At 27.6% G+C, this 25,448-nt stretch overlaps 2 protein-coding genes and 1 long non-coding RNA gene across 4 annotated transcripts in view; 1 reads left to right on the forward strand and 2 right to left on the reverse strand.

The window, feature by feature from the left end:
• Positions 1-4,709, forward strand: part of LOC142332540 (uncharacterized) — a 44,968-nt gene extending 40,259 nt beyond the window's left edge. For both annotated transcript variants that reach the window (XM_075378994.1, XM_075378993.1), the window contains exons 11-12: positions 540-647; positions 1,749-4,709. In XM_075378994.1, coding sequence (XP_075235109.1) covers positions 540-647; positions 1,749-2,076 — 436 coding nt within the window. In that variant the 3' untranslated portion in view covers positions 2,077-4,709. The remainder of the gene's footprint in view (positions 1-539; positions 648-1,748) is intronic.
• Positions 4,710-4,754: 45 nt separating this feature from the next.
• Positions 4,755-23,890, reverse strand: LOC142332542 (uncharacterized). The gene is made up of 2 exons (XR_012758321.1): positions 23,546-23,890; positions 4,755-8,594 (listed from the first exon to the last, which is right to left on the reverse strand). It is a non-coding gene; the product is annotated as an uncharacterized LOC142332542 (long non-coding RNA).
• On the reverse strand, positions 22,585-23,585 carry LOC142332541 (ERI1 exoribonuclease 3-like). Its single transcript, XM_075378996.1, has one exon. The coding sequence runs from the start codon at positions 23,455-23,457 to the stop codon at positions 22,693-22,695; it is 765 nt and encodes a 254-aa protein (XP_075235111.1). The 5' UTR covers positions 23,458-23,585; the 3' UTR covers positions 22,585-22,692.
• Positions 23,891-25,448: the final 1,558 nt, after the last annotated feature.

Here is a 25,448-nt window from a genome sequence, read left to right on the forward strand (position 1 = left end):
CTTCGAACAAGTTTTAGTCTAAACTAATTAAAACATGAAGACTACAAAGATATATGTTAAATGTCGAAGCCATTAAAATAAAATGTGCCATTCTGATGTTATTGCAATCTACTGGTAGGTAAAATAATTATTACAAGGGAATTATATGAGGTAATTTTGATAATATGGTGCCTTATTCAAATATACATTTAAAAATAAATTTATGAATAATTTAAATTAATATATTATTTCTTTAAGCCAATTATCATATTCACATTTTACTTCACTAAATAAACTTTCATTTCTGTTCTTTACTTTCCCTTTCATCTATTTATAATGTATATCAGTGCAATACATTATCTAAGGGAAACTGTATAAGATCAAATTTGCTTGTCAGGATTATTGCAGATCTTGACCCTCTTCTCACTTAAGGAATTTAGCTTTTAGAAAACAAAAGGTATACTGAATTAAAACTTTTTAAAAGCTGTCTACCTTTTTATTTATCATTTATTTAAATAAACCTATTGAAAGCTGCATTTGTATCTTGAATTTTTTTACAGGGCTACCAAAGCAATGGAGAGGTTTCCAGAATTACCTACAATTAAGCGTTGTCATGACTATGACATAAAAACAAAATACACTTACAGATGCACTGGATGTGGTTACAGGTATTTTTCCTTATTCTCTTTAATATTCTAACTATCGTAGGCTTGATCTCCCTAACTTATCTAATGCTTTTTGTATATGGTTAGAGTCCTTCCACAATCATGATTCTAATAAATTTAATTTTCACAGATTTAGGTTTACTTTCCTTGTGACCTTTTCTAACCCAAGCTTCCCCATACATTAGAAGTGGAATGAAATATAGTGCGTTTGAATAGTAACTATATACTTATAAACATAATTGTATATTAAAGGATTGTATTTTGTGCAATTTAAAGTAATGTTTTATACAAAGGTCGGTAATCCTACATTGTGTGCAGTTTGCTTTCAAGAGCCAGGCAACTGGGACCTTGATAAGAGATTTCCAAGTACATAGATTCCTAATAGACATAATGTAAGTGCCCTAATCAAGAAATTTAGGGAGATGGGATCGGTAAAGGACTATGAGTGAAATGGTAGACCATCAGTGCTCAATGAAAAAAGATGAAAAGACATAACAGCTGCTATGTAATGTAGTCACAAGTTCGTGTGAAAGTTGACCTGACAGAAAAACATTGGTGTTGTAACCACACACAAGGTAGTTTATAAGAAGCTCAATTTCATCCTAAATAAAGTGAAAGTGGTTCAAAAGTCATCGCAAAGTCAGCTGATTTTCAAACTCGATAGTTCTAAGGTTCGAGTCCTTGTAAAGGCAGTTGCTTTTGTATGGATTTGAAGCTAGATTGTGGATACCGGTGTTCTTTGATAGTTTGGTTTCAATTGACCACACATGCCAGGAGTGGTCAACCTGAGTCTGTTTTAGACTACATGTTTACCGGTACATCACACTTACATTGCAGCTACATTAGCCCTGGCAAACCAGTAGCAGTAATTGGATTTGCCTATATATACACACACCCAGACCCGGCAGTAGCTAGAGAGCTGGTTAGAGACATATATATTTAAAAATTTGTCATGTTTTTGCTGTTATTTAAGAAATGCTTTTTGCTACTTTCTTAGTTGAATGTCATGAAATAGCACATTTCAGAATTACGTAATTGGTAAAATCAGCTTTATTTTATTTTTTTTATAAAAAAGATATTAATTTTTTTTTTTTTTTTTTTAAGCTTTGGACGTCATTCAAGATCATTGGATACTGAACGTAAACGTTGTGGTTATTGTTATGGAAAGTTTGAATTGTTAGTGAACATAAAAGGTAAAATAGAAGGTAATGGAAGAGGAGGTGGAACACTGGCCAGTTCTACCATTTCAGATGCAAATGTTAGAACACCTAAACCAGTAACTGGTTTTGCTTTATTTGTTAAAAACAATTATAGTGAAATTAAAAAAACGAATAATTCATTACAACACAAAGATGTAATGAAATTATTGGGACAGAAGTTTGCACATTTTAAACTTTCACAAAATAATGATAAAGAAACTAGTAATGAATAATTTTGATTTTCAAACCCATAAAAATTATAACTGCCAAAAAAAAAATTCATGACGACCTTACTGGTAAAAGAATCATTATTCAACATATTATATATGTGACTATATGTTTACCAGTGTGTACATATATCTCTTTTTCTATATTTTACATTTTATATACATATATATATATATATATAATTTTAAGCATTATTAACTTAATGATATTTTAATAATTATAGTTCTGATCCTTTTTTTTTATTTTATACTTGTATAAATGTCTCTGTATGTGTGTAGATTGATTAAGTAAGACCCAGTTTGCAATTTTAAAAACCATATATACTTATTACTCGGCCAGTTGCACTGTTTATGTGGCATAATTTCATTTTTTTTTTATTCTCAACAAAGGTAATGATAGGCCTTTTTATATATCTATCTCTGTTCCTCAGTAAAAATAACCTCCTGCACAAGTAATAATGAATTAAGGTCATTATCTTTTTTTATACTCTGATCAATGGATCAGAGTAATATAAAGAAATATTCTATCAAAACATGTACAAATTTAACAACTGTGTGAATGGTTGGTTTTACTTAAGCATTGTATGGGATCATAGAACCACCTATTTATTTTATTTTTTTTTTAATAATTAATTTATGGAGTTTTTTATATTATTATTGTTATTCATGATTTTGGTTATAGTGTTTATATATTTATTTTTTAAACTATTTGGTTTTTTTTTAATTTTATTTTTAAGTTGTATTAAAGTTATTTATGACTTAAGTTGGGTTGACTCTTTCACATTTCCCATAAGATCCTAGCTTGGAATCAAACTTGATATTACTGTATAGCAGGTCATCATGCTACCACTTGTATAGTTATGGTAATCTACATATTTTTAGTTCAAGTAAAGTGAAGTTTTTCATTATAAAACATTGATATTTTATCAAAATAAATTCCACAAACATGCATATAAAGAAATCTATTACCCTCTTAAAAATGTTTAAATGTTTACTTTTTTCAGAGCATTTCTCTTTATAAAAGTCATAAATATTAATATAAAAGAGCGATAACTACTTTATTATAAATAAAATAACATAACTGTTGAAGATATTTTGGTTTTACAGAAGATAAAAAAATGATTACTGTCAATAAAAAATGAAGAAGAAGTTTTTTATTAGTCCCATTATACAGACACTAGCCTTCCCCTAATCATATTAGAGGGTAGTTATTTTTTACACAGTCTCTTAAACAGGATATTAAATAATTTTTTTGTAATTTTGTTTACTACCTCTGAATGGATGGAAATAAATGTGCCATTAGTTTTGCAAACAGATTAAAGTTATGGAGGCCAGATCATGACTATATTGTTAGGATTTGATTATTTTTCCAGTTAAGTTTTTGAAGTGTAACTTTGACAAGTCGCATCACTCGTTTTATATTATATAATGGAACCAATTATTCTGTAATAACCCTATGACTTTATTGTAGAATAAAATCTATGAGTAAAATATCTTTCAAGTTCCAGGAAACGCTCACCAACACATTCCATGGATTTAAAGGTTTGCTTAACTTCCTTAGGTTTTAAAGAAGCTCCTGAATTAAAATGTTCCTTTATATTTGCTCTTACTTAAATTCAAAGTTTCTCTTAAGTTTAATTTTAGTGAATAATAAGAAATAACATTAACATGTTTGAATGTACAGCAAATAAAACTAACCTACTGTGTTTACACAAACATACTCGGATCACTTAAAGATTAAAGATTGTGAACAACAGACTCTTATTTCTGAATATCCTTTTTGTTGTATTAATATGATTTTGGGTAAATAAGTATAATATATTTCTCAACATTTATTTATTTTTTTACTTTATTTTAGGTTTCCCTGAAAAAAAATTAGTAAAGATAAGAATGCTTCTCTATGTTTTCTTTGACTATTTTAAGAAATTCATTACTTACTTTGAATTTTCTGAATATTAAAAACTAATACCTGGCTTTTGCAACTGATAAAAAAATTATTTACTGCAGATGCAACTGTAAAATATTTTTTTTTGACATGAGTAAATTTATTAATTAATTTCAGTGGAACTAAATAATGTAATCAAATATTTAACATATCTGAACCATCATATATTTTTAATTATTTAATTTTAGTAAAAAAAATTAAACATAAAAACTGTAAAAATTGAATGTATGTCAACAAAATAATTGTTTTGTTAAGAATCATTCTATGGTTAGGAAAGCTAACTCACCTGTGGGCGTATAACAATTATATTTTTTTTATATGAATACTTTGTACTTACAAATACATAAATGATAATTGAAGATACTTTTTATTTGTGTCTGGTCATGCTGGTATTCAGATTTTTTTCATTTAGATAATAAGAAAATTTAATGGAAAACTTGAGGTAGGAGCATGTCGGACACCTTAATTAAAATTGGAAGTTATGATGTCATCTTCGAAAAGTGTTTATATTTTGAATAAAAATAGCTAAAATATTTTAAATAAAATTAAATATGCTTCAAAAGGTAAAAAATTATAGTATTCAATTCTTTAAATTTTTATTCAATACAAAATTTAACAGTTAGTAGTTAGTTATACTTTCAAAAGTCTGAATTAAAGAAGAAATGAAAATGTATTATAGTTCAGTATATTTTTTAAATGTTTTTTTTAATTTTTTTATTTATATCACAGTGAAGAAAGATTTAATTCATTTGATAGTACTTGTGAAGGTATTTCATTCAATTTGCATATTGTTGGCCTAATTCATAAACTGCATAACTCTTTTCTTTTTTTTTTTTTTTAATTTATTTTTTACCCTATCCAGTGCAGAATTTTATCATGACCATGATGGTAAAGTTCACAATTCTCAATTCTGAATAATTTAGAAGTTATTTAACTTTTTGTAAACATTGTATCTACACCAACATGTTTTGACAGGAAGAATTTATAAAAGTCACCAGTCTCATGTATATTGTGCCTTATAATAGTATTGAACCATTTATTGTAAAGTACTGTTCTCTGTTATTATTAATTATACTATGCATAAGTATTTTTTTTAAATATGATATGTAAAAGTATTATTTATTATAATCACTACAAAACAATAATTTGTTTGTTGCATTTCATATTTTTATTTTATGGTTAACATTGTAGTGGAGTTACGACAGTTATGAAGCTTCAGTTATTTTTAGCAAAATAGATACACAGATTTTTCTAATTTGTTAGATAAGAAATTTCTACAGATTGTATAATTTGTTTACTATTTAAATTTTAGGTAATTTATCTGCTAACTAAAATAGTTTTAATGCTAAAATAGAACATAGATATGACTTCTTGAATCCAAAAAATTACAGATTTAGTTAAACAGCAACAATTACCGATCAGAATCTGAATAAATCTGAATAAACCTAAAGAATCAGATTTAAGAACTGATAAGAATTGCAACTTTCAGGACGTAATAGATAATGAGGAATTTATTTTTTATGTAAATTTTGAATTTTTTAAAAATCAATTTTTTCCAGATTTCATTGTTTGAAAGTGCAATCAATATTTGAATCTTTAACTAATGATATACAATTGGAACAAGAAGAATGATGATATAGTATAAAATTGACATAAAACTGAAATTTTTTTAAAAAAAGTCACTCAAGCAAGATGACCAGTTAGGACAGTACAATTTTGACAATATGGTTGAATCTGAATAGCTGTATATAGAAAATTAAATAAGTGAACAGATAAAAAAGTTAAAACAAAGTGAATTAGATAGGATTAATGATATTAAAAATAAAAAAACAGAGAAAAAGATCTTATTATAACAGATTAACTGTTTTTCTACCATTAAGGTGGTTTGAGGTAAAAAATAAAATAAAAAACAGATTAAACTAAGATGCGACTAAACATAGCTAAGATAAGAATTTGTTACTGAAATGTGTAATTGTTGAGGAATGTTAAAAAATAGAATATTTAAGAATTTTTGAAATCTATCATGGAAAGAAAGGAGATTATTAATTAATTTTGTAGTTGTAATTAATACAGGTGGTCCCACTATAGCTGATATTAAGCAAATAAAATTTTATGTGAATTTAACAACTGTTCAAATGAAACATGAACACAACTGCCAGCTTGATTTGATTTCAAAAAATATAATCTGTTCCTTTTAATGAAATAAGTTTTATACAAAAATTGTTTAAAAATAAATAGTGAAAGATTTACACATTTGCAACAATTGAAAATTAGTATTGAACCAGATTATTACAATGATTTACCTCACCACTAACTGAAAAATAGAAATAACTTTACTCAAAAAAAAAGATATTTTAACTTAAATATTTTTTTTTCATATATCATATTTTTATTGTTTATTTTGTAGTTTTGCCTTTTTATCTGTAGGTTAAAATGACAACAATTCTATTTATTTATAAATTCTCTATTTTGGAATTCGGACACTATTAAAATTTTTAAATGCTATTTAAAACAACAATATTAAGTCTCAACAGTTTAATTACAATTTTTTTTTACAGATACACCTGTTTATTTAATCTGTTGATTTGATATTAATTATTGACATTGATTGATATATAAAAAAGAACTTTTACCGATGTTCAAAGTAACATTTAGTTATGATTTTACACAATTATAACTTTTAAGATTTATTTCTTTAATGTTTATTGTTTATATTCTTAGTAATGTAAGTTTTTAAAGTGTTGTAATAAAATTAAAATCTTTAAAAGTAAAATACGGTTTTTTTTTTATATTTCACAGCCAATCATATTTTTAAATTTCATTTATTGCTTTAATTTTTGTATTGTTATTAATTTTTAAGTTGCATTTAATAATTTTTTTGTGTAAAACCATAATTGTAATGATGGCTAATTTTAATTCTGTTTGATACTTTGTTTAATATTATCTAAAAAAAATTACAATGAAATTGTAAACTGTACGGTAAGAATCTCGCAGATAACAAAATGATACTATAAAATGTTTAAGCATTCCAAATAATAAGCAAAAAATTTGTTACAAAACGTTTACCGGCCCGATTTTATTTATTAAACACTCATAATTAGCAGGGGTAGTATAAAGTCATTACCACAATTTTGGTTAAATTTAACAATTATAAATTTGCTGTCATAAATTTATCATCTATTAGCGTTTTATTGCATTAGTGATTCAACATATTTTCTTCAATTACATATTTGTTTTGAAAGTAATTTTCACCTTATATTTCACTATGACTTGTATTGTCTTTATTTTAAGTATTCAACATTATTTCAAGTTTTAACTTCAATGTGATGAAAATTTGATTTTTCATTGAATGTATGTTTTAATGCAATATATTTACTGCAGGATATAAATAGAGAAAAAATCAAATAAATGCATTTTTCATTACTTTCTTTCATATTCCGATCTTTTTTTTAGCAACATTGATTATTTGCCCACAGTCTTACTTCATTAATTACTGTACATTTATATATAAAAATATAATTTAGTGTAGTTTCTTTGACATTCTGAATGTGTTATGATAAAAAATGTGATATATAATACATATCACATTTACAGAAATAGTACAATTCTTATTATTCATTGTTTAATAAATGAAATCGAGTAACAGTTTTATAACAAATTTTTCTATTTTTTGCTTACTATACTATGGAACGTTTAAACATTTTTTATTATCTGTTATTGTATCTATTGTCTATATAGTTAACGTGTATTTGTTTTTTGTAATGAAATTCTAAATTAATAACAGATTTTGATAATAGAATTGTAGTCTCTCACCTTTTTTAATATTAGTATAATTTTGTTATCTGTGAGACTCTTACCGTATGGTTTACAATTTCATTGTAATTTTTTTTTATATCCCTGCATTTTGTTAGATTATTCTTTTATTATTTTTTTTATGAATTGCTGATTGTTATCTTATAGATTTATTATTAAAATTTATTGCCTTTCTAGAATAAACAAATACATTTTAAAAATTTCTTGACCAATTTTTTTTTGTTGAGTTCTATATCATTCTCTTCATACTGTATTTTTACTTTTTTAATAAAACTAGTATAAATAACCTTCACGAATCGAAGATCCATGGTGTAATGTAGCACTTATTACTTTGTAAGTGTAACCCTCAATTTTTATCATATCTGTGGACACACTTTTTATATAATTATTAAATTAACTTTTCTTTATTTCCCCATCAATTAGTCCAAATAATTCTAATTGTTCAGACTCAGTTTCATTGCATGTTATTAAAAATTTATTTAAGAAGTACTTTAAAATTTAAAGGTCTTTCGATCAGTTCACACAGCTCCTTTTGGATGCACTCATCTGTGGACATTCGCACAGCTCCTAACGGTTCACTCTGCTCCTTATACACTATATAAGCCAGCTCCGCACTACATTCATTCGGTCTTCTTCCAGTAGCCTTCTTGGACTCAATAGTATGGTTTACAATTTCATTGTAATTTTTTTGGTATCACTGCGTTTTATTAGATTATTCTTTTAATTTTTATGAATTAGATTGTTATCATGTGGATTTATTGCCTTTCTAGAACAAACAAACATACATTTTTTTAATTTCTTGGCCAATTTTTTTTTTTGTTGATAGTAATACCATATGATAGTCACATCATACCATATTTTTCCTTTTTTAATAAAACTAGTATAATGACCTTCACAAATCAAAGATCCGTGATGTAATATTGCACTTATTACTTTGTAAGTGTAACCCTCAATTTTTATCGTATCCATGTGGACACACTATATTATTATTAAATGAACTTTTTTTATTTCTCCATCAATTAGTTGTAATTATAGAAAAAAATTTTTTATACGCTACCTTGTACTATCAAGTACTGCTACCTGGTACCCTTTTTTTGGTCATGTTTAGAACTGTAAACATAGTTTATTGACTTCGCCATGCCGTTCAGTTAATTTGCAGACTTATCGGCAAAATTCAAACAAACTTCTTGATGCAACAGAAAATGTTGTATTTCTGGAAATTTGCCTTTGAATAGTACATAATTCCACTACAAATTGTATAAATAAAAAATTAATTTTTTTGGTTAAAAATAATTATTTATTATCAAAGAATTTACTTAAATATTTATAGTGTAGAATCGATTTATAGGTATTCCTGAAAAATCATAGTGAGGGGTTTTATAGACAGTATTTAAAAATAATTTACTTGTATCAATTCAAAATTTGATCTTTGTAAACAAATGGACAATGTAGATAATTGTAAATCAATCACATTTATTTTTCATTACATTATTTACAAAATAAAAGTAATTTTATGAGAATAAACAACCTTCTGTTTGTTTATTATCTAATAAATAGGTATTTACTTTTTATTAAGCATTTCATTTATTGAATTTTATTCTTTGTATTCATTTGTTTTGTATTAAAAATCAATAAAAAGGTCACTTAGTATTAAAGTAACTAGCATCACAGATTTATTTGGGAACAATGAAAAGCATCTTTCAATTACAATATTCCCAAAAGAAATTTTGTAACTATTTTATCATTTAGTAATAAAATTCTTTGAATTTATCTTAGAGAAAATGAATGAATTTGGATTGAATGTATCTGCTTTTGAATAAAGCTGACACTTTCCTGGCATTGGTTATTTATTCTTATGTAGTGGAAAACTAATGATAATGATACTTGAAAATGAATAAAAAAAAATTCCAAATATCAATATTTTGAATCTTTAATTGGGTCACTTGCATTACTACTACGCCTAAGAAGACAAAATAATTTTGGTTTAAAAATATGCAATAAGAAAAAAGGTAGCTTTTTTACTATTGGGGCAAAATTAAAAAAAAAAAAAATTATAACAAGCATGATGTAACTGAGCTTAATGAAAAGTAGGGTTGTTTGCAAAATTTTGAGAAAACGACCCTAAAAAATTATCCACCCTACCAATTGTAGATATTGATCCACTAAAATTTTACCAACAAATTGCCCCATATACATGACTAAAAAATTATATCAAAATCGGTTTATCCAGTCAAAAATTAATAAACATTAACTACATATGTACGTATGAACATTATCCTCCCTCTATTTTTTACTGTTTTTTGGATTCCCCAAGTCAAGAAATGCAGAAAACCCATACCCCATTTTTGACTGATTACCATACTTTCCTTGTTTCGGGTACTCTAGAGCTATGATGCCAGAAAAATAAAAATGATTTAGCTAGTTTGAAATAAATAATAGAAATAATTTATTGTTTTTTGTTTATAGATAAAAGACAAAAAAATTTTAGAGTAAAGGCTCATAAAAATGTTGTTCTAGTAATCAAAAAATCAGCTTCATTTAAGACAAAATATTTTAATACGTCAAAAACAGTAATAATTTAGTGGTTTTTTTTTTAGATTAAAAACATATGTTATTCATTTCGAAGTTGTTCTTGCAAACTGGATAATTAGAAACTTTTGAATCTATATTTGTTGAAGAAAAGAAACCAATCATTTCTAAAATTTTTAAATTACATCATTAATTTTTAATAAACTCCAATTTCTATTAAGTTGTTTTCTATACATTGATTTTTAATTTAAAAACAGAACAGTTGCTATGAAAAATTGAAAATGCCATTTTCCTGGTGTCTACGCTATATTTCCATCTAGTGGATTTGGATGGATAGAAAATTTCATATTAATAACAAAAAATATAGTAACAGCAAAAATTAAAATCTTAAAAACTACCTTATACCTCATTCAAACAAAAGGTTTGGTATAGTCATAATCAAAAACTGTACACTCTTAAGAACTGTGATATATCTATTTTTAAACTAACTAATCTGCTTTTGAAATCAATCGTATTTTTTAAAATTCAATAAAAAAAACTTCCACTACAAATTTTAGTATTTTTTTTTTGATGATTTCTAATAAAGGATAATTTTTATAATTAAAAAATCTGAACATTGTACATATTTGGTAAATACTGGTGTAAATATTCAGAAATAATGATTTATCAATGTGAAGTAGCCTTAATTCATGTTCATTCTTCTAGCCTCTTCTAATATTTATTTTTTTTTTATAATCTCTTGGTACTAGATATAGTTCAAGAGGCAGTTTATTAAAATAATACATATTAGTATATTTTGACTCTTTCTGCCAATTTCTTTAAATATTCTCAATAACTGAATGGATTTATATATCTTATATTAGAGAAATTATGAATATATAGTTTAGGATTATTTCGCTGTAATGATAATTCAAAGATTCTAATACATATTTTTTAAGAAATATATTATGATAGTTTTTACCTTTTTTTGTATAAGGGGTCACTCATTCAATTGTAACTAATAATACTGTAATAAATTTTGAACAGAAGAATTTTTCTTAGTCTAGATTATATGAAAACTGTATATTTATTTTATCTAAAATTTTACAGTTCCATCTGAAATGTTGATAAATGATAATAATACTTGAATAGTTTGTATAATATCTTTGGACAAATTCATTGACGATAACATTAAAATCAGTCATAATTATCAAAATGATTTAAGCATTAAAATTCCTAAATTCTTAATAAGAAGATTTTTTATCTAGGGGCTTCCTTACTCTGTGGGGAAAATTATTTATAGTGATCCCTAACAAAAAAAAATTTAATTAATTTATAAGAGAAATGTTTAAAAATATTGAAAAAATAGTGTTTAACTTACGAAAGAAATTAAAAAATTGCTTCTCATTTTGGGTCCTGATTATAATATAGGTATCAAATCTATTTTAAACTCTAATTGCCTTTTAAGTGATAAAAATAGAATCCAAAAAGCAGAATATATATTTTTTAGAGGTAGGGAATAAACTTTAAGAAAATGTTTTGTAAAAATAATCACATATAGGTTAAGCTTAACAAATTTGCAAAAGTAAAGTTTTATCTAAATGCAACACCCCTTCAATAAAGAGTAAAATAAGAAAAATAAAAATTTCTGCATTTTAGGTCTGGATTCTATCATTTTTAAAAATTGTTAAAAGATATTTAAAAGAAATGTACGGTTTTTTGCTCTATTTCCTGTCAATTTCAATTTTAAGAGATGGGGGTTTGTTTATTGGAAAAAAGTATTTTGGATGATTTATGTATGAATTGTAAATAATAAAGTTATCTCTCTAAAATGCATGTGAAGAAACAGGGTTGGTTTTTTCATGATATCCCTTCACCACAACAAATTTTGAAAAAAATTAATATGATCATCGCTCTATATATTGAAATATTTGAGCCAGATTGAAGAAAATCAGTTTGGTCAACTCTGAGATATAAGGCCAAAAATAATGCAACATACTATTTATTTTTTTTTTGTCAACATGAAGTAGTTAGACGCTAAAATATAAAGACCTGGTAAAAATCTGATACCTCATTTTTGACATGAACACCATACTTTCCCCTCAGCTATAGGAAACTAAAATCAGTAAAACTAAACAATATTCTACTGAACAATAAATAATTGGTTTAGAAGAATAGTGTTTACTTTTAGTTGACTTAAAAGAATAAGGTTTTTAATTTGATCCATGTAAAAGTTATACTTTCTTGGCTACAGTTCTATTGATTAGCTGTAAAGTATACTATGTAAAGGAAAGTATGCTAACTGGGTAAACATTTTCAAGGTTTTTGCAGATCTTGACATTTCACGATTACTCTAATCAAAATGTATAATTCTAGCATTGAAAAATTTGCAAAGAATGTATTATGTTGGCCTGTTTTTTGCTTGATATTTCCAATCTGAATATACTGTTTGGTGAAATTTGGTATGCAATTGATGCCATTTAATTTTGGTTGAGACTGATGTATCTCAAAATTTTATTCATGGAGTAGGTAAATTTTTTCACAATTTAATACCTCCTAGGTTTTTAAGTTACTCTCTGATGGTGTTTGGTAGGTACTATTAAAATCCTCATAAAGGGGTTAGGGCAAAAAAACACCTTTTTCTGTCATTTCTGTACTCAAAGGCATATAGTTGTACTGATTAGATGATAATATTGCATTTGTGTATCATTTTCGCAATCTAATTCCAAGGTGGAGGATAAACCTTTTTTCATATTTTGCTTTATATCTTCAGAATGGATTAATCAATTTTTATGAAATTTTGTACAATGACTTATGCATATGTGGCACTGATCCCATCTAATTTTAGTAACAATTGGTGAAGAGTGTTGGGAGATATGGTCAGATAGGGTCTGTATCCCAAAACTTTACAACCTAGAAAAATGTTGAATAGTTTTTTATTTAGCCAATACAGTTGAATTTAGGGTTCAAATACAGAGATACAAGAACAATTGCTAACATTTACAGGAAACAAACAGCAACAGTAATAATTGAAGAACATAAGAAACAAGCCGTAATGAGAAAGGAAGTCTGACAAGGATGTTCCCTATCCCCGTTACTTTTTAATCGTTACATGGAACTAGCAGTTAATGATGTTAAAGAACAATTTAGATTCGGAGTAACAGTACAAGGTGAAAAGATAAAGATGCTATGATTTGCTGATGATATAGTAATTCTAGCTGAGATTAAAAAGATTTTAGAAGAAACAATGAATGGCATGGATGAAGTCCTACACAAGAACTATCGCGTGAAAATAAACAAGAACAAAACAAAAGTAATGAAATGTAGTATAAATAACAAAGATGGACCACTAAATGTGAAAAAAGGAGAAAAGATTATGGAGGTAGAAGAATTTTGTTATTTGGGACGTAGAATTACTAGGATGAAGCAGGAGCGATATAAAATGCCAAATAGCCTAGACGAAATGAGCCTTCAGTCAGAAATATAATTTGTTTACATAAAAAATTAATTTAATTGTCAGGAAAAGATTTTTGACTTTTCCTGACATACAAAGTACGCTACCAAAGTATATGTTTAGAGTGTCGCTTTATATGGAAGTGAAACTTGGACAATCTGAGTATCTGAGAAGAAAAGATTAGAAGCTTTTGAAATGCGGTGCTATAGGAGAATGTTAAACATCAGATGGGTGGATAAAGTGACAAATGAAGAGGTATTGCGGCAAATAGATGAAGAAAGAAGCATTTGGAAAAATATAGCTAAACGACAAGACAGACTTATAGGCCACCTATTAAAGGCATCCTGGAATAGTCGCTTTAATAGTGGAAGGGCAGGTAGAAGGAAAAAATTGTGTAGGCAGGCCACATTTGTAATATGCAAAACAAATTGTTGGGGATGTAGGGGGTATACTGAAATAAAAACGACTAGCATTAGATAGGGAATCTTGGAGAGCTGCATCAAACCAGTCAAATGACGACAAAAAAAAAAAACACAGTTGAATAATTTGTTATTTTTAATGTTTCACTTAATTTTCCTTCTACATGATAGCCAGTTAGCTACTGACATTTGCTAGCATTTTTTATGTGCATCCAAGATTTCCTTTTCATTAAATGAACCAATTTTACGATTCTTTTGTGAAAAATCACATTGACAATTAGAAGACAGATATTTTTCTTTTTGCCATCACTGCTTGCATTGCGTTCAATTATAGTGTAATGATTTATACCCTGATCTCAATTTGATATTAAACTTTCTGTTAGGGAAAGTTTCACTGGAGAACTTTTAGCAATAAAAGTTATATTTTCACAACCTAGAAAAAGTTAATTTGTACTTCTAGTTTTTATGCTCCCCTCATTCAGTAATTATTGCAATTTAAGTAATCAAAACATTACTGTTAATTAGTCAAGGTTAGTGAGTGTAGGTTAAGTTTGGTTACCCACCGGGTTGGTCTAGTGGTTAACGCGTCTTCTGAAATCAGCTGATTTGGAAGTCGAGAGTTCCAGCGTTCAAGTCCTAGTAAAGCCAGTTATTTTTACATGGATTTGAATACTATATCGTGGGTACCGGTGTTCTTTGGTGGTTGGGTTTTTCAATTAACCACACACATCTCAGGAATGGTCGAACTGAGAATGTACAAGACCACACTTCATTTACACTCAAACATATCATCCTCATTCATCCTCTGAAGAATTATCTAAACGGTAGTTACCGGAGGCTAAACAGGAAAAAGAAAGAAAAGAAGAAAGGTTAAGTTTGGTTAGATTATAACTATAAGCAATAATGCTTATATTTTTATTATGTAAAATATGGAGAATGTTTAAAATAAGCAGTATAAAACGGTACTCATCACAAATCAGCTGATTTCGAAGTCGAGAGTTCTAAGGTTGAAATCCTAGTAAAGGCAATTACTTTTGTATGGATTTGAATATTAGATCATAGATATCGGTGTTCTTTGATGGATGGGTTTCAATTAACCACAAATCTCAGGAACGGTCGACCTGAGACTACACTTCATATACATTCATACATATCATCCCCTGGAGTTATACCTAACGGTGGTTCTGGTGGCTAAACAGAAAAAGAACAGCATGTCATTTGTTTTCTCTAATGTATTGGGTTATTTGTATTGATTTATAGGTTATTAATCTCTAATGTTTTATTCATCAATTATAATAAAACATGCTATATTAAGTAATTTTTATGTGAAAAAAGTGGGGGGCATAAAATGAAAAAGAACCCTTCATTCATGTTTATGATTAAGTCTATATTGCTTATCTAAAGTGCTTTTCATAATTTTATTAAGGTGCAAGTAGCTATCTTCTCATTTTCATGTGGGGAGTGTTTTCAATGGCCTATCTAAAATTTAAAATTGTTTAAATTTAAAAAAATAAAACTTGAAAAGACTGTGCTAAAATCACATGTTACATTCTTTAAATTTGAAAGGTTATCATATTAATGATTATTAAGGAGATCGTGGTTTTACTTTCCCAGCAAATATAGTTACAATAATTATTATAGGAGAAAATATGGTGATAGTGTCAAAAATTTGATATCAGGTTTTTTGCAAATCTTTTTTAGCGCCTGACTAGTTCATCTGATTTAAAAAAACATATGTATGTATGTGCATACATATTGATATTCTCAGGATTGATCAAACAGATTCAACTTTTTTCAGAATTCATTACAGTGGTGGGAGGATATTATCAAAAACCCAATTTCAATTTTCTTCAGAGGGATTTTAGGAAACAACTTTATTAAAGAAAATTTGTTACCTATAATGCATATACAATCCAAAAAAAATCTCAAAAAACTAATCCTCACTTCCAAAAATTGGAATATATATTTTTTTGTTGTTTTCCTCAATCTACTTTTGGTAAAATATTTCTCAAATTTATTTTTGGGAGTTCATACATCATCTACAAATTTTTAAATTTATCCAACACTTATGTTGGATAATTTTAAAAATAAAATTAACTTAAAAAGGCAAAAACTGAATAGTAATAAACACATTTAATATTCTTTAAATTTAGAGGTTAGAGGTTATCAAATTAAGATTTTGATTTTTAATTTGGCTCCAACTTCAAAAAAATTAAAAGAACAGAAAAATGTTTTTTGGTGGAAGGTTTTATTTTTCAACAATTATACTATCTCCTTTCAAAATTAAATTTCCTCATTTTTTAACTGGTGTTTTCAGAAAAGATGAAGTCAGTAAAATATGACTTTCTATTGTATCCTGCAAAACCTGAAGAAGAATTTTTCACGTAGTTATAATTAATTAATAAATAATTCTTTAGTCATCTCAAATAAGTTAGCCAATGAATCTCCCATTTATGAAGTTAGTTTAAAAAATACACAGTTAAAAATTATTAATAAATTTTCTTTTACTTACTTCATAAAAGAATTATTAAAGCCAGCTGTTGACCATTAAATTAATTGCAGGTAGGTCAATAAGTCAACAAAATTAATACAATCCAGTGTGTAATGAATTAATATTAATTGCTTTAATTTATAAATTCTTCAGTACAGTAGTGTACTGAAAGTTATAATGGTTATTATACAAACTTATAAATGTAAAATGTTAATAAATTAAATTAAAAAGAAAATTTTAATTTATAAATTGTCTACATACGGTAACAAAATGACGTCACAACTAAGTAAAATTGGTTTTAAAATTTTTAACTGGATAAAAATGCATCTTTTTGGGTAAGTTAAAAAGTTTATGTATTTTGTACATATTATTTTGAACAAATGTTTTCTGTAAAATGTATTTCAATGATCAAAATTTTTTTAATTAGAAAAATACATACTTTTTTAATTATTTTAATATACTTAAATCTTATTTCCCACGTGCTGGTCATTCATTATTAAATCATAGAGTCATATTTTTATGTGGTATAATCTAAATATGACATACAGATTAAAAATCTGATATCTAAAAATGTTTGTTTATACTAATGGTAAGGAGAATAGGTAGGGAAATAGGTTATCACTGTCCCATTTTTAAACAGATATGGAACGATGTTCACAAATCCGTCCATAAAATATAACAAAACTTGAAACTTAGACTCGACATTAAAATAAACCCTTGAAACACACCCGATTACAGAATCAAACAGCAGCAAGGGACACTGTCCAGGCTCTGCGATTCGAAGGGAGAATTTGTGATACTCCTGCCATTTTTACGTTCTGTTCCGTCCCATTTTTACAAGAGCTTACATAGAGTTTACTGATACTCTTTTACAGGGTGGTGGAGGAGCTTATTTTTATAACTGCAGTCACAGCAGCAGTAGCTGAGTGTTCTAGTCTCTAAATACAGAAGTCTATTGTGTCTTTTTTACTTTTATTTTTTCTTACATACACATTAATGGAATGATTTATTTTTTTATTTTGAAGCAGCCTTAGGGGGTACCACATGTTATTCCTTTTTTATCTATTCTTCTGCCAATTTTACACACAGATGAGTTTTTTAAACAGCATTAATAATAATTTGGAAAAAACTGAATTTCATGTTTGCTGATTATTTTATTTGAATATAATAATTATTATTAACCTAAAAAACAAATTGTTTTGTAAAACTTGAAAAATTAAATTTATTTGTTAATCCCTCTTGTTCTCCATGTGATCTCTATTTCCACAAGTCTTTAAAAAAAAATCAGATTAAATTTGAATAAATATTATCGTTCTTATCGGTTATCTGCTCGCCATATACAATCGTTTAAATTAATGTTTTAAAGTTTAAAACAATAACCTAACCTAAACTCAACAAAGAATTGCATGGTGTTCCTTTCTGTATTTGGTAATTGCCAAATGTTCATTTTATACAATGTAAATTAGATGCACAAAACTTCGAACCGATCAAATTGAAGTGAAATACTAACTAGAATAAAAACAAGAAGTATTCAAAAGATATCAGTTAAATGATAAGCGCTGCAGTCAATAGAGATATCAAAACATAATAATTGTTCACTAGTATTAAAATATGACAATAAGTAAATAATAACACAGCTAACATGTAAATTGATTACTACTTAACTGTTTGAAGCCCCTTAAATAGAAAAATAATGTGGTTGGCAGATAGCCAATAACAACAAATATTATTATTATTATTAATAATACTAAATAATAAAAAAAATCATGTTAGGGTATATGTAACAAAAAAGAAAAATTAAAAACTACACCTAGACTTAAACCTGAATTTGTTTTGTTTCTCACGCATTTGACTGGTTTGATGCAGCTCTCCAAGATTACCTATCTAGTGCCAGTCGTTCCATTTCGGTATACATCCTATATCTCTAACAATTTGTTTTACATATTCTAAATGTTGCCTGCCTGCACAATCTTTCCATTTACCTGTCCCTCCAATATCAAAGTGACTATTCCAGGATGCCTTAATATGTGGTTTATAAGTCTGTCTCTTCTTTTAACTATATTTTTCCAAATGCTCTTTCTTCATCAATTTGCTGCAACACCTATTCATTTGTCACTTATCCACTCATCTGATTTTTAACATTCTCCTTAGCACCACATTTCAAAAGCTTCTAATCTTTTCTTTTCGGGTACTCCGATCATCCAATGCTGCTAACATATACTTTCAAAAATGTTTTTGGCCTTCTTTAGTAATTCTGCTTCCCAAATAATAAATTTCTTCTACCTTCATAATCCTTTCTCTTCCTATTTTTATATTCAGTGGTCCACCTACATTATTTCTACTAAATTTCATTACTTTCATTTTGTTCTTGTTTATTTTCATGCAGTAGTTCTTGTGTAGGACTTCATCCATAGTTTCTTCTAAATCTTTTTTACTCTCAGCTAGAATTACTGTATCATCAGCAAATCGTAGCATCTTTATCTTTTCACCTTGTACTTACTCCAGGTCTAAATTAACAACAGTAATTGCTAGTTCTATGTAAAGATTAAAAAGTAATGGGGGCAAGGAACATCCTTGTTGGACTCCTTTTTTATTTTTTCTTATATTCTTTAATTATTACTGTTGCTGTTTGGTTCCTGTAAATGTTAGCAATTGTTCTTCTATCTCTGTATTTGAACCCTAATTTTTTTTAAATGCTGAACATTTTATTCCAGTCTACAAATGCCAAGTATGTTTGTTTGTTTTTCTTTAATCTTCCTTCTACTATTAATCTGAGCACTAAAATTTTTCCGTAATCCCTATAATATTCCTGAAACCAAATTGATGTTCTCCTAATACTTCTTCCACTCTCCTCTCACTTCTTCTGTACACAATTCTAGTTAAGATTTTTGATGCATGAATAGTTAAGCTAATTGTTCTATATCCTTCACATTTATCTGCTGCTGCTTTCTTTGGTATCATGACTATAACACTCCTTTTGAAGTCTGATGGAACTTCCCCTTTTTTGTAAACATTACATACCAGTTTGTATAATCTAATCTATCTATCGCTTCCTCACCTGCACTGCGCAGTAATTCTGCCAGTACTCTGTCTATTCCAGGAGCCTTTCTGCCATTCAAATCTTTTAATGCTGTCTTGAATTCAGATCTCAGAATTGTTTCTCCCCTTTCATCCTCTTCTTCCTTCACAACACCATTTTCTAATTCATTTCCTCCGTATAACTCTTCAATATATACCACCCATCTATCGACTTTCTTTTCGTATTATAAATCTGTGTAACATCTTTGTTTAACACATTATTAGGTTTTAATTTATGTACTGTAAAATTCTCTTTAACTTTCCTATATGTTCCGCCTATTTTACCAATGATCATTTCTCTTTCCACTTCTGAACACTTTTCTTTAATCCACTCTTCTTTCATTAATTTTCACTTCCTGTTAATAGGATTTCTTAATTGTTGATAGTTCCTTTTACCTTCTTCACCACTAACATTCTTATACTTTCTTCGTTCATCCATCAGCTGCAATATATCCTCTGATAGCCAAGGTTTTCTACCAGTTCTCTTTGTTCCGCCTAAGTTCGCTACTGCTGATTTAAGAATTTCCTTTGTAACATTAACCCATTCTTCTTTTATATTTTCTACCTCATTTTTTTACTCAGATCTCTTGCGATGTTCTCCTCAAAAATCTTCTTTACCTGCTCTTCCTCAAGCTTCTCTAAATTCCACCGATTCATCTGACACCTTTCCTTCAGGTTTTTAAACCCCAGTCTACATTTTCATTATCGCTAAATTATGGTTGATATCAATGTCTGCTCCTGGATTTCTAAATTTTTGTTTAACTATGATGTAATCTATCCTTGATATTGCAAGGTGATACCTTACAGTATCACCTGGCTTTTTCCATGCATATATTCTTCTATTATGATTTTTAAACTTGGTGTTGACAACTGTTAAAATTGGACTTCATGCAAAACTCAATAAGTTGGTGCAATCTCTCATTCCTTTTGCCCAGCCCGTATTCGCCCACAATATATCCTTCCTTGCCTTTTCCAATGTTTGCATTCCAATCTCCAACTACTATTGAATTTTCATACCCTTTTATGTGTTTAATTGCTTTGTCAGTTTCTTCATATATACTCTGTATCTCATCATCATCATGGGCACTTGTAGGCATATAGACAGATGTTAACAATCGTTGTCAGCTTAGGTTTTAATTTTATCCTTATTATAATGATTCTGTTGTTAGCTTTTTGAAATACTCTATTCTCTTCCCTACCTTCCTTATTACAAAACCTACTCCTGCCCGCCCTTTATTTGATGCTGAAGCTACTCTGTACCACGAGCACTCAAGCGTCGTCATCATCGGCAAGGTCTCATGATTCATAAAGGGAGACCCTCAATTATGAGATTGGAACACTTGGCTACTCCCACTGTTATGACTACAGATAAACTACTTGAAACATTCAAAAATATTTAAATGGAGTTTATTCCAAAATGGAGCCAAATAGGCAGCTATCATTTCAGATTTAAATTAGAGACCCTCTACTGATACCCTGCAAAAGAGCATCAATAAATTAAATTGTAAACTGACTACCAGCCCTTGTCATACCAAGGGCTACAGCCCTTGTAGTCATACTTATAACAATTTCTTTTTGGGTTTAATTATGGGCTCATGAACAATATTTTATTCAGTCTGAATTAAGTTATTTTGTTTTCTTCACTTTTCATGACATAATATTGTTCTACTCAGCTGTCCCATTCAAAACTAAAACAATGGTACTGTGTGTTTCTTAATTTCATCCCAAACAAGAGTACTATTATAATTTTAAATTTCCACATCCAATTAATATATAACATAAAATATCTCTTTCTTATTAATGGCATAACAGATTGTTATAGAGTGATATTTGTTATCATTATGAAGCAGAACCACTTTGAGCAAATTTTTATAAGAGTTTAAAAACTCTTAAGTTTAAGAGTTTGCCTTAATTGTAACATAAGGTTATCAAAATTTGGTAAAAAGAAATTATTGTATTCCACAAAATACTGAGAGTATTTTTCTGATGGGCCTTTTTGAAATAAATAACGATTCTAAAAAAAAGAAGGGCTTTAAAGAACATAATACTTAACAATAAAACAAAGTAAAGCATACAAGTAAAAGTATTAAATAAAACTGTCTAAAATTAATAATCAATATAAATTGTTTTACACCTTAAATGAGGATACAGAAAACCCACAGTTTTTTACATAAATAATGTTTAAGAAACTAATTTAACAAAATAAATTTTGTAAAAAAAATCTAAATTCAATATAAATAATTTGGTAAAAAGATTTTTCAAATTAAATGATAATTTTATTAAAAATTACAAATGAATCACTCTATTTATTAAATAAGGCAGTTGCTTATTTTATTAAGTTGTGCCAAATTAAATGAGAATAGTTTGATTCACCACCTCTTATCAAAGGATATTATTATTTTTAAGTTAAGTTTTTTAAGGGTGATAACCATTGTGACCTTACATAAAAGACATGACAATTTTATACAATGACGACCAGTTATTGTTATTTTAACATTTTATAAATTTACTTTTTACATAATTTAATTTTAATAATACAAATTGAAGAATGACTTTTCCTGAGGATGGTTGAATGATCGAAATTACTAGAAAAGAGACTGCAGATGAATTGTATTTAATTTATTTATAAATAAATATTATTATTTTGTATTGTATCTTGTTTAATGTAATTTTTTCTTTTTCAATAAAAACTACAAAGGGGTGGATATGTTAGCATATTTATAGTAAATAATTTTTGTATTACTTTGATAATAAGGGAAAACCATGAAAATAAGTTCTGATAAATACAATAATTAATAAAAGCCAATTCAGTTTAATTACTCTTTTTTAATGAGTTATTAATTTAACACCCAAATAAAATGTTAAAATAATAAAACTGTTATTAAAATAAAACATATTTAATCACTTAAACTAATTAATCATATTCACTACCATATTCATTCAAAGTAAAAACATGTCCTTTTTGTGCTAACATTGTTAAAATTTTTACAATACTTAGGGTATCGTCTAGACCTCTATGAAGGCGCCCATGATGTTGTAAATGAAATAAATTTAACATCTGCTTAAGATTTTTTGGATATTTAGTAGTCACTTCAGAGAATTCACGTTTAATATTTAACCATTTTTTCATGTACTTTGGTACTTCCACCTTAGATAATCTGCACTGTTCTGGTAACATAACTTTTAAATCCCAATCTCCGCAGGTAACAAAAATTACATCTTTAGCCCGAGTTGATTCTTTTAACTCATAAAACCATTTCTGAAAGTCATTTAAAACAACATCAAAATGTTTTTCATTTTCAAGCATTTGTGTTGTAATACCAGTTAAATGAGAACAAAACGGGTCTAAGGCAGTGCATATTTTTGGCTTAACATACCTGTGAAATATTTTAACATCTTTGAAATCACTCGAGTTAACCCATGCACATGGAAATTCAATTATTTCTTGTTGTTTTAAAGCATTGTGACCAGGCAAACAAGTACTTTCAAAATCTAGAACTAGAAAAGCATCAAAATCCTGTTTAGGAAATGCAAATTTTTTTAATATCGAGCTCGTTGTAGAAGAACCATACTTTCTTAATGTCACATTATATATGAAGCCTCTTTCCCGTACATAGCAGTGACAAAATAAATTATTCACCGTGATGTAACCTACACAGTATTTAAATACACGATTCATAATAACACCGAACAAAAACACGAGTCTCGTAACTTATATCAAATTCATTTCATTTTATCTTAGCATTTATTTACTTAATAGAGATTACCCAAATTCTAATCAGTTGACAGCAACACATCTCACAAGAATACAAAATTCGATACTTAAGATTAGAAATATCGATATATCGAGGCTTCAATAACAAGTATCAGCACACTTCCAGCTACAATTAATTGTTTTGTCATAATAGTATTTTTATCGGTCGACTTCCATTGTGTTTTTTAACCGTTTACATTTTTAGTATTGCTTCTGGGTTTGAATTCCAGCTGGACGTGGAATTTTTACACGACTACCCGAAAAGGATTGTAATGTATTTAGGATGTATGTATGTATATTTGTTCCATTGTAGCAGCTCAACGGCTGGAACGATTTAAATGTATGACCCCGCGTTGTAATCCTTGCGTACCGGGAGTTCATAGGTTATAAAAAAAATCAAATCTGTAACTGGTAAACCTGGTTGGTATTATTTCTCTTTAACATGTTTTATCATATCTCTCTATTTTTGTTTAAATTCTACATATTTTTTTTTCTGAACTGAAAGTGACTTTATACAAAAATTTCTCTTGTTCCATTTTGGAGGCCGCGGTGTGTAAGATTGGTGATAAGACAGATTTAAGCATTAATTCCAAAAAACTAGAGGGGTTTTCGTCGGTGGTACCTGAACCCTCCAAAATGAAGAAGATATAGACAACATATTTTTAAATTATGAATGTTTGGCACCAAATATAAAAATTATATATATGAAACATATTTTTTTGTAAAACTTATGTCCGTTTGTAATTTAAGGGGCACATCTTAACAGCCGGAACTCCTACACAGCTCAAAAGTAGTGTAATGTATTTAAGGTGTATGTATATATATATATATATATAATTTTGCTCCACCATTGTAGCTCAACAACAACAGCTTTCCCCATTTAGATATACGACCCCGCATTGGAATCCTTACGTTACCGAGAATATTATAGGTTATGATATAAAATTGTCCCCCACATTTTCTTTAATTATCTTATATCTATATTAAAGATCAGTGTCAGCAATGTTGTTATTTTTTTTGGCAGTCATGTTTTTTTAATATTTGTCTCATGTTCACACACTTTTTGTAGCACATTCTATCTAATATGTTAATTCTAAGAAGGCGTGTGTCCAGAAAAAGAAATACAGTTAATCATTGAAGTTAGTTTCTGTACTAAAGATTGTTTGAAAAAATACAACTATTTAACTATTAATTGCAGTAAAAGTTTGAATTTTTGTGTACAAGACAAGCTATATTTTAACAAATTAGAAAGTGTAAATAACTTACATTAAACTTTATTTTAAGTTGATGTTGTAAAACTTATCAATGTCTGAGAAAGAGTTTGCTATGCAAGATTTTGGGTGTTTGTTAAATGTTCAAAGATTGCTCAAAGTATTGTAATGTTGAGTTGTGATTGCCTAAACTGATTTTTGCAAGATATTTTTTCATTTAATGATGAGGTGGAAGTAACATGTTTTTTAATTTTGTTTCTTCATTTAGAATGAACAACTTGATAAGTCATTGAGTTTGTGTTTAATGAGTTATAAAAGAATAAAATAGCTAGAAATATTATGAATAAAAAAAAATTATATATTTTTTTGAAAAAATGAATCCAAATTACATTAATGTTAAGAGATGTGGGCAGAAAACTGTTAGAAAGTACATTTAGTGTGCAATTTGACAGTACTGATCTGACCTGCGTGGTTGTATGCTTAAGTGTTTGCCACATCTTCATATTAAGTGCATACTGTTTCAATCAAATGATTTGCATAAAATAGTAAAGTTTTAAGATAAGCATGTCAATAACTACAGTACCAGTATTGAAAAAAATGAGATCATAGTATGAGGTATTTAGAAATGAGACGTTATTTTATTATTCTACATAAATTTAAATCTGTTGAATGTATTTTTTTCATATGTGAATGAAAGTGCATACA

Source organism: Lycorma delicatula, chromosome 11 (assembly GCF_047948215.1).
Source record: "Lycorma delicatula isolate Av1 chromosome 11, ASM4794821v1, whole genome shotgun sequence".
Classification (NCBI taxonomy): domain Eukaryota; kingdom Metazoa; phylum Arthropoda; class Insecta; order Hemiptera; family Fulgoridae; genus Lycorma; species Lycorma delicatula.